This window comes from Copadichromis virginalis, linkage group LG6 (genome assembly GCF_057382275.1).
Source record: "Copadichromis virginalis isolate Kocher_CV1m ecotype Utaka linkage group LG6, C_Virginalis_male_GT1.1, whole genome shotgun sequence".
NCBI classification, from domain to species: domain Eukaryota; kingdom Metazoa; phylum Chordata; class Actinopteri; order Cichliformes; family Cichlidae; genus Copadichromis; species Copadichromis virginalis.
This window is the reverse complement of record NC_140623.1, coordinates 27,008,380-27,025,253: the sequence shown is the minus strand read 5'-3', so window position 1 is coordinate 27,025,253 and position 16,874 is coordinate 27,008,380. Positions and strand designations below refer to the sequence as shown.

Sequence of the window (16,874 nt, the reverse complement as noted above, 5' to 3'; positions counted from 1 at the left end):
TGATTTAAAGGAAGCTAATGTTTTAATAGTGAAACTTATGATGGCAATATTTGACCTTAAGACCCATGTTTGACATTTCAAACATTTTCTGTAACTCAGTGAGTGTTACATGGTTATGTTTATTCCAAGATTTGGTCATTTGTCCTCCTGTTGGCATCCATAAGTGGATACGACAAAACAGACAATTGGTGGCAGTATAGTAAAATGTAGTATTAATATTGGTCATCAATACCAATGCATTAACTTTTTATATATAACTTTTTATACAGGTCTTGGTGGCAGGTTCAATCTCATAGCCCTCTTCACAATCACACTTGTAGCTGCCTGGCAGGTTGATGCAAATCTGAATGCAAGTGTCCGGCTCAGTGCATTCATCAATGTCTGCAAACAAACAAATAGAAGAAAGAACTTGGCATCTTTGGATTCTTAAAAAAAGTAGTTTCTAATAAACTTTCTTAAATCACGTTTATGACCCATGGCCTGCTTGTTAGGGTGCAGAAATGTGTCTGTTAGCTCACCTTCACAGGTTTTGTTGTCTGCTTTTAACCTGTATCCAGCAGGGCATGAGCAGTTGTATCCAATCTTTAGATCGTTGCAGTGGTGAGAGCATCCGCCATTTCCGGTCAAACACTTGTTGTTGTCTGCAGAGACAAAGAAATATTTTAAATAATATTCATGAACAAAAGATGATTAGCCAACTGAAAACTCACATGCAGAAGCTTTGCTAATGTGTTTCTGAACATAACAATCAATGATCAGTAATATTCAGATAGGTGACACATAAAAAACACTTATTTAATCTAACACCGCATCTTTAGTAAGTCTGCTCTTTAGCAATGAATATGGCCCCCACTTCTTGTATGGTGCCTGACAACATCGGGACATGCTATTAACGACTGATGTCATCGGGTATCTCCTCACAGATCTGGACCAGGGCATCACTCAGCTCCTGGTCAGTCAGAGGTGCAGTATGGCTGTGTTGGATGAACTGAATCATAATATCTCCAGAGCTGTTCTTTAGGATTAGGCTGCACAGCAGAGGTAGTTGTGTGTTTGTTGGTGGTTGTAGTTGTGGTGGTCGGGTCTGGCTGCCTGGGTGCAGCAGGATTTGTGGGACCTTGTGGTGGGAGTGGAGCAGCAGTTTTATCTTTAAGGGGAGGTGCAGCTGGCTGAATTTCAAGATTTGATTTTAATTCCATCTTTTTTAGTAACAAGAGGTGCAGATGTTTACCTGCCACGCATTTCTTCATGTCAGGTCTCAGGACCATGCCATCAGGACAGGCACAGGTGTATCTGGGAGACTGTGGGTCGTTCTGAGGGGCAGGTAGGCACAGGAACTCACAACCTCCATTCGTGCACCAGTTTGCACCTAAAATAAAACAGGGAAGGCATAAGAAAAAAATATTCTATTTTCACAGATTCTTTTTAATATCTCGAATGTACAAATGTTTCCTTACTGGCTGGCTGCTTGAGGTTGTGGTGCAGTACGATGTCTTTTAGCTGGCCCAGGTCCTTTGCCAGCTCAGTGATGTCGCTTCCTGTCAAGCGGTTGGCACTAAACACAGCAGCTTTCCTCATATCTGTCCAAAATACTTTCTCCTGTTTTAGAAAGAAATACAACTTGAGTTAAACTGATTAACTATAGACAATCATTCTTTACAATACAATTATTATAGTTCTACAACTGTTTATACACTCTAAAAAGTAATTCATCAGGCCTTTTACCACCACTTGATTAAATCCATGGCTGCAACATAAAAATTCTAATTTATTGATTAAGATAGACCTTCTAAGTTGCAAACTTTATTTTTTTGGGTTGTGTTGAATTAATAATGTTGGTAATTACATTAAATTAATTTTATATGTAATTTGAAATTAAATCCCAATGTTAGTGGGTTCAAAATAAAATTCAAGTTGTAATTACTTAAAGAAATTTAATACATAACTTATTTTTTTCCACTGTAACTTCTGATTTCAAATTCCCTCCCCTACTGACTTAACTAGCCCGGGCAAATTCACACATGTTGCGTTGCATGGTGCAAGCTTTTGTAAAAAACATTTCAAGGTAAGTAACATTTCATTTACAAATAACAGTTCTACCAAAGCAAAGCATTTGTGCTAGTCACCTGTAGTGGATTTGTGTATGATGTGATGCTCATACAGATAAGGAAATACTTTGCACTACCACATGTAGCTAATGCTAGCCATTCTAAACTTTAGCACAGCAGAGGATAAGACTTATAAAGTTTCATTTGACAAAAGTCTTCAGCTAGAGAGTGCAACTGTGGCTAGGAAAAGCATGATTAAAGTTTTGCTACACAGTGCAATCTAATTTCGATCATAGGCTGATTTTGTTTTTCTTTTTACCAAAATTAGAAGCCTTTAAACTGTGAATAGTTCTTTCAGAGGGATAACCTAGAGGCTTCTTTTTTCCATCTGGCTCACCTATTTTATATCTTTATAAAACTTGCATGACCCATACGTAATATTACATTGATTTTGGTTAGTATTGTGATACAGCTTAAAGTAAGTATTGTTCTTGATCTTAAGAGCTGTAGCTATCTTTGTTTTGTTTTTTTTGTTTTTTGTTTTTTTAAATCAGACTGTGTGAAATATTGTTAATGTCATTCCAATAGCATTATTCTGGCATGGGCTATGTGAATCTACTTAACATTAAGACTTTATGTAAGCAGTTAGTATAGTGTGATAATCTAGGGTCATTAGTGCTTTGTTAAGTTGGGACACATTTTTTACAAAATGGGCTGGGAGTGAACAATGTGCAAATTCGAAACCTCTACAAAAACAGGGTTGCTAAAGCATTAGAGATTACACCACGGTTATGGTGGGGAAGTCTCCCTTGTCTTCACCAAGATTGTTTTTGTTCCCTCAAAACTTGGGGTAGCCTTAGATCACATCTATCCTCTTTAAATAATGTATTAGAGCATTCATTAATGCAGTATAGCTAATAGTCTGCAAGGTTTAATTCTTCTCTTTCTGTGGTCTACAGATAAAGGAGGAGTTCAAGAGAATAACCACTGTAAGCCTTGAATAGCTACACTTGACCATTGCACCCCAAAACTGATGGATGTCATTTTATCAAGGGGAGGAGCTAAGGGAGTGAGAATCAGGCAGATCAAGGACATGCTTCTTGAGGTAGGACAACTATTTAGACTTTGGGTAGCTTTGAAATGCACTTTGTTGGCAGTCACCCATGTATTTTATACTCATACTTTATTTTTTCTTAAATAGCACAATACAATTGAAACACGCAGAGAAGTAGCCATCTGCTGCCTTATCACTTTCCTTAGAGAGAAGGAAGAGGACCTTTTCATGGAGTTCGGTTTAAGTAATTCAGCATTGTGTGTGTGTATGTGTGTGTGTGTGTGTGTGTTCCATTGATCATCTGAATTCATTAAGTTTCAGTAAGTATAAAAGTCTAATCTATAATTCACTAACCTATTAATTCCTTAACTTAAGGTTGGCCTTAAGTTAACACCGAAGAACTTAAGGCCAACCTTGAAAGGCAGGTGATGAAAACTGCCATCATCAGTGACCGGTACACCCCTGGATCTAACCATAAGACTGCAACCATTGTGGTGGAGGAAACAAAAATCATGGAGGGCCAGAATTTCCCAAGGCGCTGTGTTTTGCTCATGGGCATAATATATGCTCTCAATCTGAGCTAATGCAAGGATCTGAAATATACTTTTGAAGTTGTTCAGAAGCTGTTCCTTGACCTTGATGGAACTATCATTATGTTAAAGATGTTGACTCTGTTTCAAAAATTGTTAACTGTTTTGAATCCTGTATGTGTAACATTGATCTTAAAGGTGTTTGCTGCATTGTGTCATAGAAAGATGCAAGATCTTGTAAAGTTTGGTAGGCATTGAAAGTTAACATTTACTGAACACTTGCATGGAAGTATTACTGTAACAAAATGTTTTCTAAGTTTTTTTTAACCAATTGAACACATTTGTTTCTGTGGTGTTAAATACATAAAGGCATATACTATAACTTGGCTGAGATGGTATAAATCTAAATTTCTGGTTTATTTTCACTTTTTAAATACAAAGTGTTGAAATGCCTACAGTTAAAAAATAAAGTTTTTTGATAAAAAAAAATGTTGAATGAATTCCTTTCTTAAAAGCTATTACAATAAAAAATAAGAGAAAGCTAAAATGATGTTAATAATGATGAAAATCAGCAACTTAATATTTTAAATAATGAACTTTAAAAAATTGTTTTTGTAATTGCTGTAATTAATTACATAACACTTAAAAATCATTTTAAATAATGTGGAAAAAGTAATTGGAGGAAGATAATTTTTATGAGTAAACAACTTAAAAATATGTTTTTAAGCTACCAAATATTACATAAATGGTAATTAAAATCACCTTTGATTATGGAGGAAAAGTTAATTCCCCTAACTCAATATAGTTTGTTGGTTCAATCTAATTTCAACATAAGTTATCGTAACTCAAAAAGAGTAATGGAAACTGTTGCGTTAATTTTTTTTGTTGAGCTTAAACAATAGTTTTTAGAGTGTAACTTGCATAGTTCATATTTCATATTTCTGTATAGTTTTCATATTTATATCCTGTACATAGCTTGTACACTCACTACAGCCTCTACATACTTATAGTTATAGCATATTCATAACCAGTGTTGATCAAGTTACTTGAAAAAAGTAATCAGTAACTAATTACTGATTACTTCCCCAAAAAAGTAATCCCGTTACTTTACTGACTACTTATTTTCAAAAGTAATTAATTACTTAGTTACTTAGTTACTCTTTAAAAACACGATTTACAACCTGAAGAGGTGATAAAGCGATAGATCTTTCAGCCCAATTCTACTTTTACTGCATAATCCATCATACAAAATGTAATCAAATGGAAAAGTCTCTTTTTAAAACTTGTTTTATTAGTTTTAATCTTTAAACTTTATGCATCAAGCAAAAATTGAATTATATGTGTGGCACACCCAAAATGCATGGCCACTTTTGTGTTAATCATTTAATTTAATTTATTTAATTTGTTTATCAGTTATTTTCTGTGGCTATTAATATCCAAAATGACTTTGACAACATGACCAACCTAACCAGTGCATTATTTTGTCACATAAACTGTATAGAAGGTACAAAGAAATGGAGCAACACCCCAGGCGGAACTATTATTCCAAGACAGGTGCAACCCGGTTGCTTTAGGGGGATGGACTTCCGCCCACGAGTCAGATGCAATCTGAGAGGCAAACCGAGTGCACTGTCTTCATTGCTCCTGAACTTTACCTGTGTTTGCAGGTTGGTACCTGGTAAAGAAATACTACCACTGTTTGTACATAACAATGTTTTATCTCCATGTTAACTTGTGAAGAAGTCACACCGTTGTTAAATCTTATCGTAAATACTTTAAAGTATTCATTACAGTTTTTGCCCGTTGCTTGAACACTATAAACCCATGCTCAGACTAAAGTAACACAACGTGAAGCTTTTGTTACCATACCTCAAACACATGTACCCATACCTTAAACAAAAGCGCTGCTTTGCACCCCAGTACCAATTATGCAACACTCCTACTCCTCTATGCAACACACATGGTCCTGCATGCTACACTCTATTTCATACATAAGACACTTCGCTCACAAAATGAAATCTCAGGGTGCCATTCGGAAAACACATGTATCCAAAATACAAAACACATCGGATAATTGCAACCACTCAAATACACACCTGAAGGCACGTACTTGCAAAACCGAACACCAATTAGCCAACTACAAAAAGCCCTCAGCGTAGCCATTTCAAGAACTTTGCAAGCATGGATGGAGGGAGAGCAAGAGGAAGAGGTAGAGGAGGAGGAGGAAGAGGAGGAGAAGGCCGAAGAGGCCATGAACGGACCCATATTTCTGATGAAATAAGAGCAACTTTGGTGGACCATGTCATCAACCATGGCCTGACTATGAGGGAAGCTGGGCAGAGAGTCCACCCACATCTAAGCCGCTTCACAGTGGCATCTGTAATACGAACATTCCGACTAGAAAACAGGTCTGTCTTCACCTCCATACCTTCTGCTCTACTCAGATGGTTTCATAGCACTGTTCTACAGTATATCACATTACCATATCAAGTGTACGGGGTGCTAATGCTCCTTTTGCAGCCAAAGTGGCTGATTCCTTATATTGAAGTACAGTGTTGTACAGTGGATGACACAGTACATACAGTAAAGTACTGTAAGAAAAATAAGCAAACCGATGACAATATGTGGTTGTATTCCTCCAGAATGACCCGAAGACCTTCTGGGGGAGGACGGCAACGCCTGTTCACACAACAGCAGGAACTTGCCGTTGTGGACCTAGTGAGGGCAGACAATGCCATCCGTCTCCACCAGCTACGACGGAAAATACTTGCAGACAGGCGAGTGTTCAGCAACATAAACCATGTGAGCATCACCACCATCAGACGCATCTTGGGTAAACTCAGCATCACCATGAAGCAGCTCTACAGAGTCCCATTCGAGAGGAACAGCGACAGGGTTTCGACATGCAAGAGGATATTTTCCCCGGTGCCCAGCGGGAGAGGACACTGCTTGCGATGTTGATGAGGTCCTGTGGCCAGACCCCAACAGACGGCGGGATCCATGAGCCCACTTATGCACAATTGTCATGGTTTTTTGTGTTTACAGTATAGTGTTTTTTCTATTGCAGTATTATTGTGTTGTGGTTTTTTTTTTTTTTTGCTTTATCTGAATTCATGGTACTGCGATGTACACTATTGAGTAGGTCTATTTGCGTTTTTGGTTGTTTGGAAATGTGTCTCCTGTAAATGTGCCTTCTGAATACACAATGGAAATCAAGGACTGCAGTGTTTTATGTAAAGAAGACTAGTGTGTTCCCCCTGATCTGTAAGTGTTTGCATATGATGCAAGTATGTGTCATTTTGTCAACAGAGTTACATTTTGACAGAGGAATGTTAGGTTTTGACAGCAGAGTTTAGGTTTTGGGAGTGGAGTTTCATTTTGGCACAGATGTGTATGGTATATTTCCCAGTGTTGTGTCGTGTTTACTTGTGTTTAGAGTTTTGGCACAATGAGCGACGTTTTGCCAAATGTGTTCAAGCAACGGGCAAAAACTGTAATAAGAACATGCTTACCTTCACTGACGATAGGTAATACCTCAATAAAGGACAAACAATTTAATAATAAGTTCATCTCTAATACCTTTAAGCAAATAGTATTCTGCAACTACAATGTCAATGTCAGACATGACCTTGATAGCATATTGAAAGACAAGTCATTTTCTTTTTACTTAAAATACCCACTTGCGCCTAAAATGAAAGAAACACACTTCAGAATCATATCAGGCATTTATCCAGTTGGAGAATTCCTGCATAAAAGGTTTAATTTTGAGGCCGACTCTTGTGCTTTCTGTTCTTCCGATCCAGAAACACTAGAGCATCTATTTTTCACTTGTCAGTATGTTAATGCTTTCTGGTTTGAAATACACTGTTGGGTTTCACTCAGAATTTCCAATGTACCTGCCTTCACATCTAAGGATATTCTTTACTTTATGGACAATCTGGATTCTGAAATCTCAGATGTTGTCAATTTTGTAATAGTGCTATGTAAGTTTTTCATTCATTTATGTAAGTGGAAGAATGCCTCTCCTATGTTTACCGTCTTCTTGAATTACTTTTGTCAATACTTTAAGTCACTTAAGCTTATTTCAAATATGAACAAAAAAACTGCTGTACTATACTGTAAAATCAAAAAATACTTGCTCTTCTAATTTTCTTGCCTGTGTCAAAAGGTCTATGTTCCTTATTTCTTTACTCTAGAAACTTTTATTTTCTCCCTGTAAAGTTATGATGACTTGCTTCACCATCTTTATAATGTAAATTGTTACAATTCTGGTCTGTTTCCTTGACTTGTTTTGTATATGGAAATTTGTTTCAATAAAAAAACAAAAAAAAACAAAAAAAAAAAAAACTTGTGAAGAAGTAGAACAGTACCTGTAACACTTATGGGCACTGCCGCGCGGTCGACTCGCATCAGTGTGAGACAGCGGCGTCAGGCTGCGCAGGCCGCTAGCAGAAACGGCGCGGTAATGTTTTGTATTGTGGATCGTTAGCGCCCAGAGCATTGTCTTGTAGGAAGGTCATTCATATCGATTTATTTTCTTTTCATTATGAAGGTTGGTACTCCCGCACACTTTACTATTTTATATAAAGCTTATGATACAAAGATGTTTTATTGTTAAGTGTCATTGAGGTTTGAAAAGTATATAGCTGTTTAATATGTGAGTGTTAATGACATGTGAAGTAGAAAGAAGTTGTCCATGTTATGCAAAAGTGAATTTCATCCTCAGTGTGCTGTAAATGTGTGTCTAATTCTGCTCAATTTCAGTATTCAGAATCTGTACAGTCGTATATTGCTGTAAATTCATTGTAGATTACAGTGGCTTCCAACTGCTTAAGTAAGAGCAGGTGTGTACTTTTGTTTTGCTTAGACTGAGCGATCGCATGAAGTACATGTAAAATAGTGGAACGTGTAGAGTGTGAATTCATTTATTTTTCTACTTGTGACTTTGGGGAAATGGACAGATATGGACACTGGGACTGAAAAAGTCATGCACACGTGGATATTGTTAATGCTGTTCATGTTTATTGAAACTTGAATAAGAGATGCAATCTGAGAGGCAAACCGAGTGCACTGTCTTCATTGCTCCTGAACTTTACCTGTGTTTGCAGGGATTTCTTCTTTGTTATTGTGGCACCATTCCTGGGGCCCGTAACATATGCAACATTCTCTGACTTGAATAAATTAGTTTAACATTTAAACCTATTTTCTGCACATTCCAGCACATAAAATAAAACATTTTTTGTGTTTACACTCAGTCTTTCAAATAGATGCAAGTAAAACACAGCAGAAAATAAATAAAGTCAAAGACTCAGCGGTCCTGTTGCTCTATTTTCACCTGTAAAGCAGGAGTGGCATAGGCGGAGGTTTACCCTGGTGCAGGTGTGCCGCGGTCAGTTGAAGAATCCGCGAGTTTCTCTGTGAGTTTCCCATTACGTCGTTGCGCACTCGGTGCTTGCTTGGAAGTTTAGGGGTTTTTTTTCGCTGTAAAAAGAAATTTTCTTCCCACGCACGATGGACGCTAATGTTTTTGTCACTTTTTATGGAATCAAACTCAAAGTAAGGTCAGTACTTCCACGCTTTAAACGCTGCACGCTCATACTCTCTCCCACAATCGATATGTGATCCATTGTTGATCTGCACACAGCTGTTGTCACTAACAGCGCACTCGCTTACGTCACTGTCGTGAGACATTCTCGCAAAAAAATCACGGTTTTAGTAACGCAGTAACGCAGCGTTCCTACGGGAAAGTAACGGTAATCTAATTACCGTTTTTGCAATAGTAATCCCTTACTTTACTCGTTACTTGAAAAAAGTAATCGGATTACAGTAACGCGTTACAAGTAACGCGTTACAGCCCATCTCTGTTCATAACATACCTTCATACTGTGTACATTGTAACATACCTATAATAGACCCATTTTTGTAACATATCTATATATCTTATTGCTAATATATATTTTGTAATATATCTATTGCTAAAGCACTTTATGGATGGATGCAAATGCAATTTTATTGCGTTTGACAAAAAAACTGAATTCAATTCTATTGTATTCTATTAACAATTAGTGCAGTGCTCAACAATTGAAGCTCTGGCTTTATATGTTAAACCATTTCAGATAAAAACCCTCCATGAACTTCGTTAGACTTGGACTGGCTGGTTTTAACCGTTTAAGAAAGCAACTAGTATTGTTAATAAATCAGGTAGATTTTTGGGTCCTGTCCTTTTCCTAACAATAACAACAATCCCTTTGACCTTCACTGAGTCAAAGTTAATCTGGGAATACACTGCCTTCATCACTAACCTCAAAGACTGTCAGGGAGAGTGGGTGGAAGAGTTTTTCCTTATTAATAATGAGACTGTGTCGGGCCCCTCCATTCACATCGATGCTGGAGAGAGAGTGCAGCTTGGCGTCCACCCAGTATAGACGTTGGTTGACCATGTCTGGTAAGAAAATGAAACACACAAATAATAGTTTTGACTACGATATTTTCATTACACAGTAAATAAAAATCACTGCTAAAAATGCATTCAGGAAGCTGTGCTTACCCAGGGTGATGCCATTCGGCCACACAATGTTGTCTTTTACTAAAGTAGTGCGATCTGCACCGTTCAGCCCACTCTTCTCAATCTTAGCTTCTTCACCCCAGTCTGTCCAGTACATCAAACTAAAGAGGACACAGTAAAGAAATCATGAGGCTAAAGACAAAACGCACCAGTTCATGTCAAACTGACACTAATCTAAGGAAACGTACTCGCTGTGATGTCTGTTTAAACACTTACTTGTTTACTGGATCGACTGTGATGGCTCGTGGCTTGTCCAGGTCCGTTGCGATCAGGGTCTTCCTCATACCGCCATCCGTTGTTGCTACAGAAATAGTCTTCAAAACACTGTCAGTCCAGTAGATGTTGCCATGGATCCAGTCCACCGCAATGCCCTCTGGGGCCTCTATCCCACTTTCAACCACCACATTGTGGTGAGAGGAATTGCCAGCCACATCTATCATAGAGCTGTTTGGAGGAAGGCAAGAGTGGAGAGATTAATTTCATCTGCATCATTGAATGAGAGCCACTCCATACTATGCAAAATGAAGCAAGAAACTCATAAAGAAATGTAAAAAAGAAAGGACACAGATAAAGATTCTTACCTGTAGATTTTCTTCAGAGACAGGTCAGACCAGAAGATCATCTTGTTTGGCATATCCATGTCGAGAGCCACTGCGTTCTTCAGCTGTGGGATCACACGCACGTACTCGCTGCGGTCCACTGTCAGCTTCCTCACCTCGTGTTTGATGGTGAAGTACAAGGTGGGCACTGAGCCTGGTGGAGGCAGAGGAGGACAGTTCGGTTAAACTTGCTTGTCTTGTCTGAAGGTTGCGTCACAGGATCAAGCGTTAAGTGGGTTTAAGTGGGCTTTCTTTCTAACATTACCTGATTCAGCCTTGCAAGTTTTGGTCGCAGGGTCAATCATATAGCCCTCTTCACAATCACACTTGTAGCTGCCTGGCAAGTTGATGCAGATCTGAGTGCAAGTGTCTGGCTCAGCACATTCGTCAATGTCTGCAGAATTGAAGAAGTTGGCTCATTTGTTTGTTTCTATTGTGCACATTGTTAAATGACATGTTTACGATCTGTCTGGTTCTTAAGAGGCAGAATTTTAAATGTCTCCGTCCGCTCACCTTCACAGGTTTTGTTGTCCGCCTTCAGCCTGTATCCAGCAGGGCAGGAGCAGTTGTAGCCAATCTTCAGATCGTTGCAGTAGTGAGAGCAGCCGCCATTTCCGGTCAGACACTCATTGTTGTCTGCAGAGACAAACAGGCAAAAAGCTTTCAAATAATATTCACGACAACCAAATCCTTAGCTGACCGGGAATTTACTCATTCAAACCACAAGCTATGTAGGTCAAGTCAGGTATTCTAGTCATATTTCCCTACAGGCTGGCAGCCATGAATGTGTACAAGATGACTTCACTTACCACACTCTTTCGCTGGTTCATCAGACCCGTCCTTGCAGTCGTTCTGCTTGTTGCACACTTTCTCCGTGTCGATGCACTCCCCACTGCGACACTGGAACTTGTTTGGGCCTTCACATACTGTGGAAGAGACCAGGGGAGTATGAATGAGACCGCAATGTAATCATGTGGGACTTTCTTTCTTTTCAAGAAAGAAGCTTTTGATTACAGTTTGTGGGTGAAACTGAATGAAATCTTTTTACCTGTATCACATTCAATCTCATCAGTGAGGTCCCTGCAGTCAGCACGTCCATTACATTGGAGGCTTTTGTTAATGCAGGTGCCGTCCTTACACTGGAACTCATCTGAGCGGCAAGTGGAATGAGCTGGAAGAGAAGGAAGAAGGTAAATGAACGAAAACACAAAAAGAGAGATGGAGAGAGAGAGTAATGGAATAGAGATTAGAATAAGAAGAAACATAATACCGGTACCTCCAGAAAATATTTACTGTCAGTCTCCATTAAAAATGTAATGTGCAGGTTGGCTTTAACAATAAGAAATTTTTAAAAACTCACTGCAATTAGCCTCGTCCGAATGATCGAGGCAGTCGAACCCTCCGTCACACTTCCAGTTGCCAGGGATACAGTCCCCATTCGCACACTGGAACTCGTCAGGTCTGCACGTCTTCTCTGGTTTCCTTCCTTCACAGTTCTGGGGCCACTCGTCAGACCCATCGTCGCAGTTAATGTCTCCATTGCAGCGCCACACCGCAGGCACACACATTGAGCTGTTACACTGGAAGAAGTGAGGGTTACAGTTGGTTTTGGAACAGGAAGCCTCATCTGAGCCATCTAAGCAGTCGTTGTCGATGTCACAAACAAAGCTCTTGGGTATGCACTGGCCATTGGCACAACGAAACTCATGATCTTCACACGGCTCGGCCGCTGTAATGTGATAAGAGAGGGAAATAGGAGTTAATATGGGTATAAAGGTGGAAAACACATCAACAATAAAACTTTTAAAATACATTTTTTAACTTATATTAACAAATTTTTTCCTACTGTAATCTACAGGTAAAAAGCACACAATCCCAGTCAAGTCTAGTTTTTCGCATCAGTTACTAAGCTTTCTTTCTGGTAATTATATTGCAATGCACTGCTGTTATAGTCAGCTTTTCGACCACAGTGCCATTTCTCTGCGACACAATGGTTCACATAGTTATGAACTGCTAAACCATTTCCCAACATGTTGTAGCTTTCATTAGTACCAAAGCAGCTGAAGCGGATAAAACAGCCCCTCTGCTACTTAACTGACCAGATCAATTTCCCAGAAGTTTAAATGACTTGATGCTGATCTCTGATTAAAAAGAAGAAATGATCGTTTTTTGTCTCAAAATGCAGGTAACAAGGTGCTCAAAGATACAGTGGGAATTGTATAAAAAGTAAAAAAGCTCACTGCAGTTAGTCTCATCTGAACCATCCTGGCAGTCAAACATTCCATCACACTTCCAGTTGTCTTTGATACAACTCCCATTCACACACTGGAACTCATGAGTTTGGCAGTGTGTTTTCTTCTCTGGTTCCCTTCCCTCACAGTTCTGGGGCCACTCGTCAGACCCATCGGGGCAGTCAATGTCTCCATCGCAGCGCCACACCGCCGGCACGCACACTGAGTTGTTGCACTGGAAGGAGTGAGGGCTACAGGTGGTGTTGGAACAGGAAACCTCATCTGAGCCATCTGAGCAGGTTTCGTTGCTGTCGCAAACAAAGCTCTTGGATATGCACTGGCCATTGGCACAACGAAACTCATGATCGTCACAATATTTGGCCGCTGTGGTAAAACAAGAGGGGAGGATAGGAGTTAGAAATCGATCAATTATGATATCAATAACAACACCTTGAGTCATTGCAATGGAAGGAGTGAGGGTCATAGTTGGGTTTGGGACAGGAAGCCTCGTCTGAGCCATCTGAGCAATCGTTGTCACTGTCACAAACAAAGATTTTAGGTATGCACCGGTCACTATTGCGACAAAACTCATGATCTCCACACAATAACAACACATATATTTATATGTATTAACTAGACTTCAGGATTATAAATACACTACTAGTATTAGCTTTTTTTTTAAAGATTACTTGACTTTAAGTCTGTTCTTCAAATCCCTTTTGAGATATTATTATTATACATTGAACAAAATTCATTCTTGCCAAAAACACTTTCAGTTAGTCGTGTCTTGTTTGTGGATGCTTTAGCATGAACTTTGAGGTGTAGAAAAACTCGGCTCTGGTAGAAAACTTACTGCAGTTTTTCTCATCAGCGCCGTTAGTACAGTCGGCTTTGCCGTCACATTGCCAGTCTTTTGATATGCACTGGCTCGTGGGATCGCCACAGTTGAACTGCGAATCCCGACAGATTTTGACTCCTGAGGAGAGAAACATGAAGCGTGACTCATTTCACGTGACCACAGAGAGACACAGCTTTTTGCTATTATGTCGTAAAGCTTAACAATCATTTGACTTTGTTAATGTGTTTCTGGTTCACTGTGGTGACAGTCTGATCATTTCCTTCATCATGCACATCATCCAAAACTAAATATTTTTAGTTTTGTGTAAGGTGTAGCTGATATGTGATAACATACCGCAGCTAGCGGGCAGCTCATCAGTTCCATCACCACAATCATCACTTCCATCACAAATCCACCTGCGGGTGATGCACCTCCCATTTCCGCACTTAAACTGATTGGCGTTGCATATGTAGGCTGCATCTGTGAAAGACAAAAATCACAACTGGAGTCCAGTGTGCCGTGGGAGTCCATTCATACCTTGCTGGGCATTTGTAGTAACGTGTCGGACATGTGCAGAAGAGGCATAGCGGATATACTGGACAAAGGATGTTGAAAGTACAGCTGCCAAGCAGGAGGAAAAGAGGAAAACCACAGAGAATATTCATGGAAGTAGTAAAGGAAGATGTGCAGAGGGTTGGTGTGATAGAGGAGGTAGGATAAGGTGAAGGCTGATGATCTGCTGGGGGGGGGGGCTGATAAAAGAAGCAGCCGAAAGAAGAAGACAACAGTGTGTGGGGTTATGAAGCTAAACTGTGCCAAATATAACCGTTCACCATAAAACTATTTGACACTATAAGCCAAGCAAAGTGTTTCTGACTAACAAACAAACATCTGTCCTAGAGGGAAAGTTTTTTTTTTCTTTTTTGCATGTAAACAGATGTACTCTTGGTTTTATCACACTTCTCCTTTCTTCATAAGTTTTAATGAAGCACATCAAATCTATTACAACACAGGAGGAAAGAAAGAGTTGGTGAAAAGTTCAATTTCTTACCAGTTTCAGACGAACAATGAACAAGTGTCAAAAGACACCAGCAAGCAGACAGTCCTACGAGTCCCTTCCAAATCTTAGACATGTCGTCTTTTATCTTCTTTTTCTTTGACAAGAATAAAAAGATGACTGTGAGCAAAACTATATGGAGAGCCTCAGTCACATGAGTGTTGCACCAATCCCAGCTGGGGTGTTTGAAATTGGGAGCAAGCAGCGCTGAGCCCACTCAATGTGCTTATCTTCGTCCCAACCAGTGGGTTTTCCTCTCTCTCTCTCTCTCTTTCTGTGTAAACTGACAAATACCAATGAATATACCTGTATGTTTTATAATGTTGTGCACAGATTTTAAAGGCGTTTTTGGAAACAGGTTTTTTTTATTGGCAAGAAGAGTTATTGCTGTAACACAGGCTAATAGGCAAAATATAAAAGAATGTTTTTCTACATTAGCAACAACACCCCCGAGAGTAAAAATCACTTTTTCTTTTTTAATCAGAGGTAAACATTCACTCTTTCAGAGTATCCGCTCAGGTGATGATATGGACGATCACATTATTCAGGCAGTACTATGGAGACAGGGTATCTTCTCCGGGAGGTGTTGGAAGGTGGCTGGGGCACTAAGTAAGCCAAAAGGAAATGTGTCAAATTGGTAAACACCATGTGGAGTGCTGAAAGAGGTCTTTGTCATTAACTTTGAAGATAAGGGAATCTACCAGTAGTCATTTGTTAAATCCAGTGTCATTAAAAAACACGGAGTGGACAACAAGTACAGGAGACTAGATGTGAGTGACACTGGCTTCAACATATACACACACGCTAGTTCACAATAATAACAACAGGGCAACACCAGGCACTCTGCGACTCTTCCGTTAGCTCCATCTCTACCATTGCGTTCAGTCCTTTCAGAGTCACCTTTTTCTCGTGTGAGTAAGATCGTACTATCTCACAGTCATTGTAACGTTGTATGAGATTTGTGTTTCCTAGCTAAGGAACAACACCCAATGACAAACCTACAACTTGGTATCATCTGGCCTCTGGACCAGCGAGAGATGGTCCTCAGAAAGGAGATGGCTGAGATTTGGAACCTGCGGCCCCAACTCATCTCTGTCATTCACAGGGCTCACCAGAGAAACAGGCTCCACAATCTTACTTGCTTTTAGGAGACCGAGGTGGTAGATTTGTTTCTCTCTGTCCCCTGATAGACAGATGCATCAACACACTGTCTGTAGATGCATCTACATGAATGACTGGGCGGGTCATCTGCTTCTATCATTTTATGCAGATGAAGCTGGAAATTGGTGACAACGGCACAGACGACACCATCATACCCTCCCTGCACCACTCGGGGAGCAGTTCCGGGTGCCATTGATTAGCCACTCTTGCTTCGCATGATTTACAGACATTTGATGCATTTAGGAAACAACTGATGATTTATTAACTGTTTCCCACATGGAGTAACAACACTCACGTCACTTTCCTCAGCTGGCACTGCTCCCTCAATCACTCCTCCTGGCAGCTGGATTAGAGATTCTGCTACACTCACTATTACAACACGCTGGTAAAACACAGAGTTTCACAAGTTTGTTTTGTTTGAGTTTGAGAGACAGACTGCCTCTCCGGTTGACCTTTGAGCTCATAAATCGAGCTTCCTCTCACTCATTCTGCTGAGGGTTGCACTCGGCACTTCTTCACTCCAGCATTTCATTACATCTTTCTTTTCTGTCTGTTTCCCTTCATCAGTGTTTTGTTCTGTCTACTTTTCTCTTGTCTTTCTTCTTTTCCCCGCACTGGTCGCAGCTGGCCCTTCCTTGAGCCTGGTTGTACCAGAGAAACGGGAGTTTTTTTTCCTTCCCACTGTCACAAAGTGCATGCTCACACTGGCTGGCTTGATTGTTGGGGTTTCGTCCAATTCTGTAGTGTCTTTACCTCACAGTATGAAGAGCATTGAGGTATCTGCTGTTATG

The 16,874-nt window shown here is 39.8% G+C and overlaps 1 protein-coding gene across 1 annotated transcript; it reads right to left on the bottom strand.

Annotated features, from left to right (window-relative positions):
* Window positions 1–15,154, bottom strand: LOC146707935 (uncharacterized). The gene is made up of 17 exons (XM_085459562.1): window positions 14,917–15,154; window positions 14,220–14,345; window positions 13,881–14,003; window positions 13,037–13,411; window positions 12,157–12,525; window positions 11,845–11,967; window positions 11,606–11,722; window positions 11,310–11,432; window positions 11,062–11,190; window positions 10,779–10,950; window positions 10,414–10,641; window positions 10,180–10,298; window positions 9,935–10,074; window positions 1,458–1,599; window positions 1,232–1,369; window positions 519–641; window positions 1–381 (listed from the first exon to the last, which is right to left on the bottom strand). Exons 1-17 carry the CDS (start codon window positions 14,996–14,998, stop codon window positions 248–250), a joined length of 2,763 nt encoding a protein of 920 aa, XP_085315688.1. The 5' UTR covers window positions 14,999–15,154; the 3' UTR covers window positions 1–247.
* Window positions 15,155–16,874: the final 1,720 nt, after the last annotated feature.